The 15786-nt window shown below is 35.8% G+C and overlaps 1 protein-coding gene across 1 annotated transcript in view; it reads right to left on the bottom strand.

Annotated features, from left to right (window-relative positions):
- WDR36 (WD repeat domain 36) overlaps window positions 1-15786 on the bottom strand; it is a 32550-nt gene that overhangs the window by 2552 nt on the left and 14212 nt on the right. Inside the window, exons 12-21 of the mRNA XM_066988074.1 lie at window positions 14313-14467; window positions 13069-13183; window positions 11595-11760; window positions 11214-11322; window positions 10389-10468; window positions 5870-5977; window positions 4666-4763; window positions 3302-3444; window positions 2549-2665; window positions 2233-2314 (exon numbers count right to left, since the gene is read on the bottom strand). Of these exons, the coding sequence (XP_066844175.1) occupies window positions 2233-2314; window positions 2549-2665; window positions 3302-3444; window positions 4666-4763; window positions 5870-5977; window positions 10389-10468; window positions 11214-11322; window positions 11595-11760; window positions 13069-13183; window positions 14313-14467 (1173 nt within the window). The remainder of the gene's footprint in view (window positions 1-2232; window positions 2315-2548; window positions 2666-3301; window positions 3445-4665; window positions 4764-5869; window positions 5978-10388; window positions 10469-11213; window positions 11323-11594; window positions 11761-13068; window positions 13184-14312; window positions 14468-15786) is intronic.

Raw genomic sequence — 15786 nt, 5'->3', positions numbered from 1 at the left:
TTGCAATATATAAGTAATAGCTCAAATTTCTACTGTTTCTTTACTTTTTGCTTTCCACAAAATGCCACCCTGCATTTAACTTACTTTCTCATCACAGCCCTCAGAGAAATACATCTCTAATGATGAAAATGCCTTTTTTTTTTTTTTTGTAAATCACCTTGAAAAATACAAGTAACATCTTTGGATTTTTCTAATTTTTCTTTCATTTCTGCATCTTAAGATGAACACAATGTCTTAACAAGACATTAACAAGAACAATGTCTTAATGTATTAACAAGATAACAGTCACTTTGTATTTTTTTTGTCAAAAAAAGTATAAACTCGTATTTTGAGCTGTTACTAAAAACATATCCTAGAAGAGACAAACCAAATACAAGGTTTACTAAGGAACTTTAGTGTTTACTGCTACTGACATAAAGAGAGGTCAAACAATCTGGTGCATCTAAGGGAATTATTGCTCATGAAGTAAATTCCTCCTGCTTTTCTGGAGAAAAGGGGGAAACCTTCCTGGTAGAAATGCATGAAATTTACAAATGCGTCTTCATAAATGTTTTTCCTCATGATTCTACAATACTGCTGGACCTTTGAGACTTGACTGTTTTAGAAATGCAGCAATGAAAACACATGTTTGCAAACATAGCTGTTGGTAGGAAAATTTTAAATGTTGTCTTATGATTAATATTTCAGTTTCTGAAGTTGCTAAGAAGCAGCTTCTTATACTCCTGTATCATTGTAACTAATGGTATCAGGCACTGGCTAGTGTTTCTTTGGTGGTTTAGATTTGATTCCACGCATGAATATTTGATCTCTCTGAAAATCATTCACTAAAGTGCAGTTGTAACATTAACAGTACTAAAAAGATGCATTAACTAATTTTTGTGCTGTGACAGATTAAAAAAATGAGGAACATGCTATGAAATTGGTACACATTCAACATGGAAAAGGTGCCCATCTTAAGGTGGAATCATGGAAAAGGTGCCCATGTTTTACAGCCTTGCTCTGTGGTGCAAAACCCTGTCTCCATCCCAGCAGTAAACCAGGATGGCTTCTAGTATGCTACTACTTATATGCATGGCCTACTTGCCTTTGGAAGAGGCACCTGTAAACTAGCAAGCACAGAGCCATGCTACACATCAGCAGTGTCACAGGTCTGAATCAACAGATTCCCTGGACTGTGATTACAGCACAGACTCTGCAGCACACGAGCCTTACAGCAGACATACTGCCTGAGGGCAGCCAAGGGGACCACTATGTGCTTGCTACCTGTTGCAGCCAGCTAGTAGGTGCTTGACTAGGTTTTTGTATTTTCACCTTGTGTTTCACTCTTCCCTGGGCAGCTCTGAAACAGCTTAATAGAATACTGTCAATTGACATACTAAAAACACAGAATAAAAAACACACCTTGCTTGTGAGAGATGGCCATAATAAAGTATGCAGACAACACGTTTCAAGTGCATCTGAGTAAGCCATTCATCTCAAAAGAGTTTAAGAAGGGGTAGGAAAAATTCCCAGCAGAACTGCCTCATAAAAAAGCTTTCAGTAGCTGTCCCTTTAAGTTTCCATGTCAGCTATATTGCCAACTGTTTCCAAAAATCCATATTTCAATAATTCTGTAGCAGCACAGTTTAAGAGAAAAAAATAGGTACAGTCAATCCCATTGGCACCTTAAGTGACTGAATTTCAAGATGAACTGAATGTCAAAAAAAATCCAACAGATTATTTAAGTCAGCTACTTCTTCCTAAAGCAATTATAAAGCAACTACAATTACTAAACGTAAATTTGGTGAATGTCTAGTGAAGTAGCCTTTGAAAATAGAACTCATTAGGCAAATGATATTTCTCATGTTTCAGTGAGCCACCAGATTATTACTTACCAGATCATTCCCTTCCTTTCTTACATTACAAATAATACAGAGCATTTTTTTTTCTGGACAAGAGCATCCCAATCTGCAGAAATATCTTAATAACCTTACCTGCTTTCTATATATAGCTTTTAGCCAGAACTTGGATCCATGCTGCAAGCAAGCTAGAGTAACAATGTTTCTCTGATAAAGATCACCTATCTATGTATTACTCAGCTTCATACATAGCAGACCTTCTTTTTGCTTTTGCTACTGTAGTACCTGTATTTTACCCCTCACTCGCTACAATTTTGGCATTAGAAATCAAACTTCTTAAAATATTACTAGCTTATAGTAACAGTGGAATTTTCAGTGAAATTTCTCAACTTACATTTGTTAGTGCTCAGGGCTTCTTCAAGATGAATGTAGAAATCAGACTTCTGTGCCAGCACTCCAATGTTTACCACCTTTGACTAGTCCATGAAAGAGTAAGTGAGCATACATGAATATGCAAACATATTTTTACATCTCAATTAGATTATTTTCTTGACAGGATAAAAGGCTCCAAGAAAGAAAGCATTAATGTAGATGCACTAAAAATAGTATTGTAAATCCTTTAGCAAGATTTGTTAGGACTAAAAATTTATTTAAGATTTTGTTGTAAAAATATACTAGATAAACACTATTATACTGAGTCTTGTTTTTACCTGTGCATCATTTTCTTGCTCTGGAGCAGCATATCGGGGTATAAGACCAGGAACTGTTGGGATGAAGAAAGGGGCTGACGTGGCAACTTTTGGTGGCTCTCTTGGTTTGTTTTTTTTCTGTTAATTAGATATTTGAATAAAGTCAATCATAGCAAGAACAAGTGAATTTTTTTTGTAAAGAGATGAATTTTTATAATTTCACAAATACTACTAGGATTAACTGAAAAGTAAACATATAGAAAAACATGTTTTGCTACTGAATATGAAGCTATTATTTAGGACAACATCAAATCCCAGAAACTGTGAAAAGCAGTCTTTTGCAGTCTTCTACTTCAAAATCCTGAACTGTATCAGAAAAAGTACGATCAAGTGTTGCGAATAGATAAATGCAGCTCATAGGTCAAAGTCAGGTATCAGGCATCTGGCTGTATGCTAGTATTTTTTTCAAATTCTCTCTTTTTTCGTTAATAGGAATGGCTGTCAGTTGTTTGAAGGCAAAACTTAGAACAGATTTAGAAGCATGCATAAACTGCATTGACATATCTGGTACAGATAGCTATTTTGTATATTGTGGAAATAATAATGGCAAGAGTTAATAAAGAAATTCTTAAGAAGGAAGAATTGTTGAATACCCAAGTTAGGACAACTGTTTTATACACAGAAGAAACAGCTTTTTTTTTTTTTTTTAAACCCGCTTCTTAAAAAACACCATCTGAATACTACAATAAACAATGATGTGCCTAATATTATTACCTTGATAATATCAAGATTGAGGAGGTTTTTCCATCTTGATTCAGGTAATGAGGAAAGGGTCACCAGCTGTTCTCCCAATTGCTCAGGCGAGTCATATTCTACCATTTCATCACATGTTTCTTCACCTTCTGCCACATCCACATCTTTCGAAAACAGATTATCTTTTATGAACATACATACTTAACTTTAAAAAAATGAAAATAAAAACACAATTGTTTCTTTCACTTTTTGTTTTAAGCATGCATACAGGAGCTAGATATATGGGTGCTAGTGTAACAAATTGCTGACAAGCCACAGAAACAAACTTTGTCAACCCAGTGAAATACTAAGTTGAGAACAATTATGGCTAAAATGTAGAACTGGATAGACAAAATTTTAAAGACTGACAAGATAAATCTGCAAGAAAATGCCTTCACTTTCTACTTTCTTTTTGCATAGTACTACATGGCTGAAAACATCAATGTGATAGAAAAGCCTAAAGGCATAAAGGAAAATGAAACAAAAGCTTTGAGCATCCAAACAAAAAACTTACACTAGCTGAAGACAAAAAGTGAATTCAAGCGTTCAGCCAGAATCAGTTCACAGATTAAAACATTAAAAAATTTGGTGCAAAATCCCATTTTCCTAATTCAAGTATCTGAAATAAGTATGTGCTTAATGAAGCACTTAACAGAGAGTGGGGGTTCGTTGCTCTTTTGTGCAGTCAATAGCTAGGTGTGTCTCTCCTCCTGACAGAGACCAAAATGTATGTATACTCAGCCTTAGGAGAACTGCAAAATTTAGCAGACAAGATCTCCATCTAGAGGCCTTCAACACAACTATTTCTACTAAATGTGTTAAAAATCCAGCATAGGCCTTTTTTTACACTAGAAAACCAACACAGGAACGTGGTATGTGAGCTGAACCCAGTCCTGTTGCCAGCGTGATAACATACAGCACAAAGTACCATGGCATAAATGCAGACGAAAACATTGGAGGAAAGGGGAACAAACAACAACCTCCTTCCTGCTGCCAAGCAGTAGTATTTATTTCAAAATGCTCACGGATGTCACAATTGAAGGTACTTAACAGCAGTCTGGGCTTAAAAAAAGCAAGAAAATAGCACAAGCTCTCTTATTACCTACAAAATCTACTTAAATAAGTGGAAATAATCACAATGTAATTATGTATGTCTGAATGTAGAAACATTAACAGATTTTAGTAAGTAATATTAGCATACAAAGAGTATGCCAAAGAATGCCAAAAATTATAGAAACAATAGGAAAAGTTCAGAAACAGAATGTTAAGGCGCACTAAGTTTTCACCGAGGAAACGAAAAGTGTCTTCTATTTGAAATTCATCAAACTTAATGTATTCAAGATTACCTTGCAGAGGGCAAGTGCCAGGGAGTGTCACCATAGAAGGTTCATAGTCTGCTGGAAGGGGCCGTAAAGAAACAAGTGAATACAGAGAACGGTTTGACCTGGAAAATAAGACAGCCACTTTTAAAGCAAGTTTCATGTGAATGGGAACAAGCATTTTAGACAGAATTCTACTGCAGTCTAATACTACTGCACTTTGACTATTCACCAGATTCTATTCAAGATGAGGAAAATTTATTTATTAGATAAACACAAAATGGTATGTGATGATACACATTGTCAAAATGTCTGAAACTATGGCAATATGAAATGAAATTACTTCAGGTACTGACAATTTCTGTATTATTTATTTGAAATGGCAAAATTACCTAAAAAACTTGCTTGTACTTAGTATGTGCAATATATTATGCAAATATAAATGAACATCTTGCTTTCACATAATTTCAGAGTAGTACATTTAGCAAATGTTCTTTGAATTTGGAACCTGCACACAAGCAATTCTGACAATGACTTTCTGTCAATACAAACTAGGAATAAATAAGAAAACATTTGCCATTATTCACAATAAAGCACTTTTACTTAAACACAGAAAGGTCTAACAAGTGAACACCTCTCAGGTAAAACTACAGCCAAAGAAGATAGATCTATCTGCCAAAGAAAGAAGAAAAAACAACCACAACAAATGTATTAAATGGTCTGTTACGTTAGTCCTAGATCTAACCAGCCATTTGTTTTAAATCTCTATAAAAATGAACTAAAATAAATTTTTATACCTGTGCTGATCTATCAATAATAAACAAACAATCATAATCTCCAAATTCTACCAAGATGTCTCAGACAACGTTGTATACTAGGAGAAGAAAACTAGTCCTTCGGATAGTGACACTGCATGACACTGACATTTAAAAGGGGCAGAAAAAAAGTAGAGAAGAGCCAAGGAAAAACTTTAGGAATGGCATACCAGGAATTCTTTAGAATAAGAAACGGTAAAAAAAAAGACTATTTAATTATCAGAGTATCTTAACAACGAGAGATTTAAAGATTTATAGATCACAACAGTGGAGAATACCTCACTCTTTTAGAAACTAATATAAAAAAACTCTTGAGATGATACTTTGTAGAACAATCATATACTTGCCATGAAGATGTTATAAGAATTCCTCCCCACTTGAAGTTCTATGCAGAAATAGTTATGTTACATACTCACCACAAATAAATTCCAAGATCATCCACATGTGCTGAAGCTAGAAAATCTCCTGTAGGAGACATAGTAAGACTCACTGCTGCAGAGTCTAGCAGAAAGCAATCTATGAGGCTAAAGAGAGAAGAGAACAAAGAAAACCTGAACAAAATAAACTTTTTTTCCTGTACATATCTGAATTACAGCACAAACAGGACTGAATGCAATCAGGACACTGGAAGCACATATGCCAGCACATTAGAAGCATTCAAATACAATACAAACAAACTTAGCAAATGAATGGCACTGGGCAACAAGCCATGTACCTCTATAATTTTTTTTTGATACCAGCTACAGGTGGAATACTTATGCTACCTCCTTACACACCCATATTTTGTGGAAAATATGCTGAACCATCTGTACACATTAATTTCCTTAGATCTAATGCTAACGTTTTCAGCGGCAGTAAGTTTCATACTTCCAGTCAGCCCCATGCTGGTCTAAACTCATCTTTTAGTTCTCTGACATTAGTTGTCAATCCTCTCTCTTCAGATACTTCATAAGCACACCTGATTAAAACTAGGGTCTAATGTCCCTAAAGTACAGAACGAACTGTACCCTGCAAAATTTGATCATTTTCAGTATTTCCTCTTGACAGTACACGAACTTTTACATGATATATATTGTTTCTTGATCATTCTTTTTACTATTACAGAAAACTTAAAAGTAATTGAATATGACAAGTAGCTCATTGACAGAAACAATAAAAACTGAATGGAAAGCATGAATGAAAGATTGCTCTTTACAGACAAAAACCAAAAGTAAAGTGAGAATCAATGACGGCAGCTAGTTCCACAAATCTGTTCTGTTCACAGAAATATATTAATGTAAAAGAGCAGTTTAAAATGTAAAATCTTGGGAGCACATCTTTTCTTAGGTACTCAATACTTTTACACAGGTTTGATGAATCAAGTTTAGAAATCCACTTTTGTACCTTCAATAGAACTTTTAATTTCATTTGCATGCTGCTAGAAACACATTACAAGTAAAAAGTTAATCAGGTAGGAGCCACATAATGCACTACTTCTGACAAAATATACAAACACTAAACTAGTTAAGTGCTAGAACATGTATCAGTGAGTGTAAAATGGCTGGAAGATTTACCATAAATGCTGCTTTTAGTTGTAAATCCATCCTTTTACCACAATCTTTATCAGTAGCTGAGAATTATTGTTCAATAAAGTACCCATAAGAAACAAATAAAAAGCAGAAGTAACAATAAATTTAATCAAGTCTTCCTTACCTATGGAATTTAAGCCATGATTAAAATTACAGAGTCAAGAAAAAAAATCTGTCCATCTTGGAAGGGTAATGTGAGACATGCCCATGATTTTCACACAAAATGTGTCTATGCAAGGTGTACTGCAGAAAGAAAACTGAGTAACACCAAGGTTCCTGCTTGTAAGCACCTCTACATAAATTGGTAATTTTTCCCCAATTCTCATAAAGCCCTACATAAACAAGCATTAACAGTTAAGCTGCATTCTCAAGTAAGAACAGATGCTCAATAAGTAAATGGTATGACATATATTAAAGTCAGTAGGTATTTTTGTAACTTAAGACTTTGTCATGTTAATCATGTTTTTGTATTAGTCATGTTAATCATTTTCTATCTTTTCAATATCAAAACTCAATCTTTAGAATGCACAGTTTATAATTCCATTCTTCTACTGAGCAGCACACATGCTACAGTAGAAGTAAAACAAGCATCTGACTTGATATTAAGAGCTGTTCCTTTTCAATATATTCCTCAGCCTACAGTTACAGGAAAACCTTTTCTTAAAATAAAATTTTAAGAACATTAAATTTTTATTTGAGGAAAATTTGTAAATCTAATCATTTTCAAAATCAGTGTGTGTCATATACCTGTCTGATTTCAGCTTCATCAGAACTTCTTGCAGTTCTGAAGCAAAACTTATCATATGTTAAAATGAACGTAAGTGAGAACGGGCTTCTATTCAGAAAATGAAATAGATTAATACTTCAGCATATCAGAAAGCCTTCACTTTAAGCAATCTCTTTCCATTTAGATTATGGAGCTACTTCCAGAAAAATTCACACTTATTCATACTTAAATGACAACTCCCGACTTCATCATATCTTCAAGGCATCGCTAATCTGTATTCCCCAAAAAAAGGCACAGAACCCAGTCCACATGGGTGACTTTGATTACTTGGACATTCGTTTGGAAAATAACATAGTGTTGAACAAGTTGTCTGTCTGGTTCTTGGAATGTACTGAAGACTACTTCTTGCCAGTAATGCTGGACATGACTAGGAACAGTACACCACTCTATTTACCGCTCACAAACCAAGATGACTTATTATTCAAGGTTATTCAAGAACAGTGTCCTGGAGGCAGAAGAACCATCCATCCCTGACAATGGGAAAGGAAGAAGGCAGAACAAGAGACCGTCCTGGTTTAATGACCAGCTTTTGGGTATACTTAAATGGAAAAGAAGAATACCAGCTATGGAAAGGTAGCCAAATACTCATTAAGGACAAGAGCCTTGCTAGGATATGCAGAGATGCAGTCAGAAAGGTTAAGGCTCCACAAGAAATGAAACTGGCTGAAGATGTCAAGAAGAACAAGGGTCCTTCAGATACATGAACAGTAATTAGAAACACAAGAAAGACACAGGCCCGTTACTAAATATTGCAGGGGAACTACTTACAAATAATACTGTCAAATCAGAGGTTCTCAATACCTTCTTCACCTGTCTTTACTGGCGTAGCTGGACCCAGATCTCAGGAGGAAAGAGCTATGACTACTACTCATGTGTTGACCCACCAGCAGTGTAGGAAGGGCTGGTTTCTGGCCTCTAGAAAGGGCTAAACTCACATAAACCTACAGGCCCAGATGGAATCCACCCCAGGGTTTTAAGAAAAGTGACTGACATTGTTGCAATACCTGTCTATGATCTTTGGAAAGTGGAAATCAGAGGATGTCCTTGATGACCAGAAGATGGCAAATGCCACATATCCACACGAAGGGCCCAAAAGAGGGCCCAGGAAAGTATGTGCCCTCTTACATGTCTTACTGCAGTCCCTGGGAAAGTAAATAAATGAGTCCTCCTAGGAACTGTTGCAAGCCAATTGAAGCAGGTGACTGGGAAAAAACAACACAGATTTAGATTTACCAAAGGCAAATCATGCCTGACTAACCTGGCCACCTCCTACAACAAAGTAACGAACAGTGGATATTAATTACCTGGACTTCAGCAAAGCACTCAACAACGTTTACCACAGCCTTCTAGCCAAACTGGCAAGATACAGACTTGGCCGGGTGGTCTGTGAGACAGGTAGGAAATTGGCCAACAGGCTACAATCAGAATGTGATGATCAATGATTGTAGGTTGGGTGGGCAGCCTGTCACAAGCCACATCCCCCAGTGATTGATTCTGGGCTCCATGCTGTTTAGAAGATAAATGATCTGGACGACAGGATTGAAAATACCTCCACCAAGTATGCTGATGACAGTAAACTAGGTGGGTGAGGTGGACCTCTCAAAATGAAGAGCCACCTTACAGAGAGACCTGGACAGACTGCAATAGTAGGCAAGCAAGAACTGTCTGAAGTTTAATGAAAGTGCAAGGTCTTGCATGTGGAATGACATAACCAAAGATCCCAAAACAGGTTAGGATCTATGTGGCTGAAGAGCAGGGTTGCTGAAAGGGATCTGGGAGTCCTGGCAGACATCAAGCTGAGCACGAGTCAGCAGTGTGCTGCTACAGCAACAAAGGCAAACTGGATCAGATCAGGCTGCATTTGCAGTGGCATCATTAGCAGAGATAGAGATGTGATCATACCACTCTACTCAGTCCTTCTCAGGCTGCCCCTGGAGTACTGTGCCCAGTTCTGGTTCCAACAATTCAAAAAAGATGCAGACAGACTGGAGAAGGTCCAAAGGAAGGCTATGGATATGACCAAAGGACTGGAGCACTTGACCTTTGAGTAAAGGGAAAGAAAAAGGTCTTTCTACCCTGGAGAAAGGAAGGCTCTAGGGGACCTCACTCCAGTACTTAGAGAGGCTAGGAAGAAGATGAAGTCTCTCCCTTTGTACAGAGCCACATGAAGAAGACAAGGGGCAAAAGATACAAGTGGCACCAGGAGATGTTTTGTCTTGATGGATGACAAATTTTTAATAGTGAGAACAGTCAATGTAACAACCTCCCCAGGGAGTCACCATTGCCGTAGATTTTCAAGATGCAACTGGTCAGGGTGCTAAATTATCCCATCTAGGCTACCTTTTCCATGAAAGCTAGGATCTTACAAGGTCATTTCCAACCTGAGCTGTTCTACAATTCTATTACTGCTAGCACTGCACATAATTAACATACTGGATACTGTGCTCATTCCCCACGTATAACTTTGAGTATCATATAGTACAGTTTGGTGACATAAACAATCAAGAATGACTTTTTACCATTTAAGAGACAGAAAGCAAACTATAAAAAGTTTTGCTATAGCTTTTTCAACTGACTCACCATCCGGATGGAAGGTCCCAAGTCTTAATGGTACAGTCCATTGACGAAGTTATTAGCCAGCGACCATCAGGACTGAAAGTCTAAAATAAAATACTAAATTTAAGGCCACAACTGACAAGTGAGGAAGTTCTCTCTTACACAGTTGAAGATTAGATTGCTCCCTAAGATCATGACGAAATAGTCTGGCCAAAGAACAAAACTGACACACCTTATTAAGAGAGAAAAGGACAAAAATAGAAGCTATTTCAAAACAAGTCTAAATATACTGACACAGGTTACATATGGCTTTAAGTGAAAGCATTTTGGTCCTTATTTTTACGTTAATGACAGAAAACACTTAGTACAAAACTGAAGAAATCAAATACTTCCTTGCACTAAAAACTAAATCAGAAGCTAAAAATAAAGTATTTCCGTGAACACTACAAAGCACAACTACACAAGATGTAAATGAGGAAATATCAGTGTGTTGTATAATCTCAGATCTGTTCATAGTATGTATTTACCTGGTTTATTTTTTGTACATGCGCAGTTCAGGACTGTAGCAGAATGTTATGCTCAACTTGACTTTCATTATTTCTAATGCTTTATTTTGTTAAACCCAAAATTAGCTTCTTGGAAGGCTACAGTAAAACCCCAAACTACATTAAAAATACATTGCCATTTGAACATGATAGATTTTAACTTGAAAACGAATGTGGCCAAACTATTTCACTGTTCATCACTGAATATAATAATCAGTGACTGAATATATGTAAAGAATTCCATCGTCTTTAAAATGAATTTAGCACATGCATACGTCACCTATTACAGTGAGTTAACAATTACCATGTCATTAATCCGTCCATGGTGTCCTGAGAACTTCCTGACAATCTTCCTGGTTTCTATATCGAAAACACTAATACTGAAGTCATCAAAGGCAATTCCCAGAATACCACTGCCAAGAATAAGTAGCACATATGATCATGAATACTCAGAGATTAAAAAAAGGAAAACATCAATAACCTTGCTCCAAAAATATCGTTATCCTGAAATAATCTCAGAGAAACCAATTTACACACTCCTTCAGACTAGTACTACATCTTGGACAACTAGCAGTCTGTTGCACTTCAAGCACCAAAAACTTAAACTTCATTAGAAAATTTGTCATCCTATACTTTTATATGTACAGCAAAACAATACGCATATGAAATAGCTTTAGTTTCTTACCTGTCTCTGTGAAGCAGAATTCCACTTGGAGAAGATGAAAGATCAGTGGAGTGAACTAGATCTTTAGTTTTGAATTTCCAAAATTTAATTAACCCTTCACTACCAGCTGTGATTGTCAGCTGGTTTAATCCATCCACTGCTAACCCCCTTACGGACCCCTCATGTGCTGCAAATTAAGGGGAAAAAGAAAGTTTTATTTCAGACTTGAAACACAGTTTAGAAATCAGCATACTGCTGAATACTGTTCTGTTTGTCTCTGCTTAACTACATTAACTGAGCCATAAGCATGTGACAAACAATTCCAAAGTGACCTGACAAGACTAGTTGAATTTTAAAGTCTTTGTTTATTTTATCAGTACAGAAACCAAATACACAAAACCAACTTGTATTCAAGTAAGCATCTAGGAATACATAAGAATTCAAATAACAACAACAAAGTTGTGCATAGTTGAAGCTGAAGATTAGGTTTTCAATTTAGGAGGCTTTTTTGAACATTCAACTTAAGGGACTTTTTTTTTGTATCATTTAAGGATTTTTTTCCAAGGAACTTGACCACTTCACACAGAATTTACAGCTTCAGATCTTGCACAGTCTGTTTGTTCCCCCCCCCCCCCCCCCCCGACAACTTTACACTGCATTGTAAAGATAAGCCATAGCTCCTCTGTTTTTAGATAAATTTTATTTCTTACTCTATGCCTATGGTTTACTGGCCATAATCAAACTTAAAGAATTGATCCCACTACCAAGGTATAATGATATTATAAGAAACCACTTCAGATTTCCCAAGTTAGATGGCTTTTAGAATCCCATCAAAGTTTAAAAGTTCATCAGGACTCTTTGTTTCTACAACCAAAAACATCAGACTATAAGGGCCCTACTATAAATTGCAGATTTACAAAGCAGCAGCAAATATACACAACATGAAATATATGTGCACAACCACTAGAAGGAAATGAACACCATTATTCACATAAAGTCCTAAGTTTGCAGCAGGGTAATCTGATAAAAAGTATTTGCAAAGAACTGGAATTGCTTAGGATTTCCATTTCCTGAGTATATAAAGTACTCTTTCATTTATAAGCAGGCCACACGAAACATGTGAAACTACCTCAGAGAAAGAACAGCGTAACAAGAAGTATAATAACAAGTACTGGATATGTGAATATCTCAAAAGACAGCTGAGACCCCAGGGTCGCATTTTAGTGCTAAACATATTGGTAACCGACAAATTTATGTTGATTAAAATGAAATAGATGCTAATGTCACAGCTATTAAAAGTAAGGGGGATAATGTCCTGCAGAGTAGGTCTCAAATTACTTCTGATTATAGTACAAGCTAGGACAGTATAGGGTAGTTACAGAAATGGAAAGGATTCATTCCCAAATTCAACTCGGGAAGTATGTTAGATTCCTCATATGACAGAATACTAAATCGCTGCTGTTCTGTTAAGAGTCAATATTTTAGAAATTCCTACCTCTTTCTTTGCCATAGCACCCTCTGTGAAGGCCAGACTGCATGTTATATACATCTACCCGTCCTGTTGACATCCCAATTACAGCGAAGTTCCCACAGCTGGTAATGTCAACAGCCTTTGAGGGGGAAAAAAACAATTATGAAAACAATTCTTAAAATGTATATCTAGTTAGCAAAATTGTTAGAAGATAACTAATGTATAATAGGAATGCAAAATACTGTATGTTTTTATTAAACTTCAAGGAAAGTTCCATGGAATGAACAACAGATCACATCTCTAAACAGTGGAGAGGAAATACTAAAATAAACCAATCTGCAATAAGTAAATAAGGCAGTGAATGCTTATGAAGGATAATGAAATACTGACTTGGTGACGTTTTCATTCAGAAATATACCTAGTAACATCAAAGTTGTAATCTAAATGAGTAACTTAAATAATCAAGGAAGGCATCCATGATTTCAGTACCTAACATATGGACCAAGCATACCTACTGCCACTCTGTTTGAATACCAGTACTGCCGATGGCACGCCAAAACAGGCTAAATTCACACAGAGCTTAAGTAGTGAGAAACAATGGTCTAATGTCTTTAGAAAGACAAAGAATCTGTTAGGAGAAAGCAGGTATTTACAGCTGAACTCATCTACCACTTAAATGCTACGCATAATGTCATAAAAACAAAATTTACCCTAAGATAAATCAGTACTATGAACACATAGCATATGAACTACATGTGCCACAGAAAGTACTTGTATTGAAAACTGGTAAACCCTCAGTAAACATTTATATATCTTTTATTGACTGCTTGACTTTCATGGTGGCCAGTTCAAGTTGCAAAGCATTTTAAAGAGACTATCCGGTCTGCAATTTGAAAATACACTTTTCTACATTGCCAGGAAAAGAAAAGTGTCTTCAGCAATTTGCATTCACAGCAGAAGTATATCAAAGGCATACAGTCAAATCTAAGTCATTATGAGAAAATATTGGTAAATATAAACCATTTAACCATCTGAATTTGAAAAACTGAATCTTCAGTTAGACTGTATGCTTAAAGAAAAAAACGCATATGCAGCATTTCTCTTAATAACATTGCAAAACAGTTAGCAGGACACACTAAGCAATCAGAAAGAACTCCGCAAAGCAACTAAAACACCTCTAGACAGTGCTTTTTCATTATAAATATTGCTTCTGTACAAAATCAAAACAGCATATACCATAATACTGATATTATCCTAAATACACTTACTGTTGCATATATATCAACAGGCTTGTTTTTGCTAAATTCTTCTGGCCTCAGTTTATGAATTCCCATAGAAGTTTTCTGATAGTTCCAGGTTGTACAGGTTATATACCCTTGATGACAGGCAACAATACCATCCCAGTCACTTTGATGTGCCACTTCTGCAATGCAACACACACATTCGTTTCAGAAACAAGCATTCAATCAAATAAGCATTTTCTGATATCATAAGAATTAATATTTTGAAATACCCTTAGGCAAAACGGTTTACATTTAGTGTTCTTGCTAGACAGATAAAGGGTTATCATTTAGAAAAAAACGCCTGGCAAACTGTTGTGCATATGCTATTAAAACTAAAATACTAACAAAACCACACACATTTTTCTGGATTGTCACATTTCACATCTTTATATATTTGAGTCTATGTGGTTTGAAAAGCATATTTAAACATAAATGGTTTTGGTTAAACTGTTCAAGCTGTACCTATTTCCAGATGAGTATCCTAACATTTTCTTAATCTGCTGAAGCAGCAAAAGACACTAGTTTAACCACTTAGAGGAGGGTTTAAGAGCTACCTCTACGTCACATAGTGAAAGTTTTTTCTGTGTTTGTGGAAAAACCTTTATTCTAAAACTTATTTGTTATGGTAACAAAGTTCTGATAATATGATCAATCATATGGACTTCTAAATAACAAGTAAATTTGCATTTTTTTCCTGGAATTAATACGTGAAAAAAACTTTTTAGATCTTGAAATTGAGTAATTCTAGAACTTTAAAGAATAAAGTAACCAGGAACAAGCCAGTTCACCCTAGCAATGGAAGACAATATAGCAACAAAGAAGCAACACTAAGCAAAATGTACTTTAATCAGTGTTTTCTTGTGCCCCCAAACATACCTAAGGTACTTCTGATACCTTAAGCCTAATACCTTAATAACTTAAGCAAGCAGAACATCTAACATACATTTAAAAAAATGCACACACACATCTACATCTTTCTGCAACAAGTACATATCATTGAATTGTGCAAAATGTAACTACTATATTTAGTAAGAGGGCTACACAAAGCTGTAAATTCAAACCTCTCAAAACACAAAACACTGAACCATGGTTGGAAGGCAAAAGAATAGCTGCATTTAAGATAAAAACCTGAAATCTGAAAAGGAGGTGCTTCATTTGAAGAAATGAATTTTGATAAAGCAAATATAACTGCAATTCCACTTCAAAAGTTAGGTTCATTGAATCACAAATGAACTGAATAACTGAAATTTTACTTTGAAAACTGAGAGAAACTGGCAGATCAAAAAATCAGCTGCTACAACTAAGCATTCTTTAGCTGACAGATCTTCCTGCTGGTTCTCCAACCTCAAGTACCACAAATGCCAGAAGATACTGGCTCTCATGTTGGAGATTTGCAAGCCAACAGCAGGTTGACCCTGAAGATGTTTGAAATGAAATGCTCTTTTTTGAATTAAGAATG

Source organism: Anser cygnoides, chromosome Z, assembly GCF_040182565.1.
Source record: "Anser cygnoides isolate HZ-2024a breed goose chromosome Z, Taihu_goose_T2T_genome, whole genome shotgun sequence".
In the NCBI taxonomy this organism is placed as follows: Eukaryota; Metazoa; Chordata; class Aves; order Anseriformes; family Anatidae; genus Anser; species Anser cygnoides.
The sequence above is the reverse complement of the archived record's forward strand: the minus strand, read 5'-3'. Positions and strand labels throughout refer to the sequence as shown.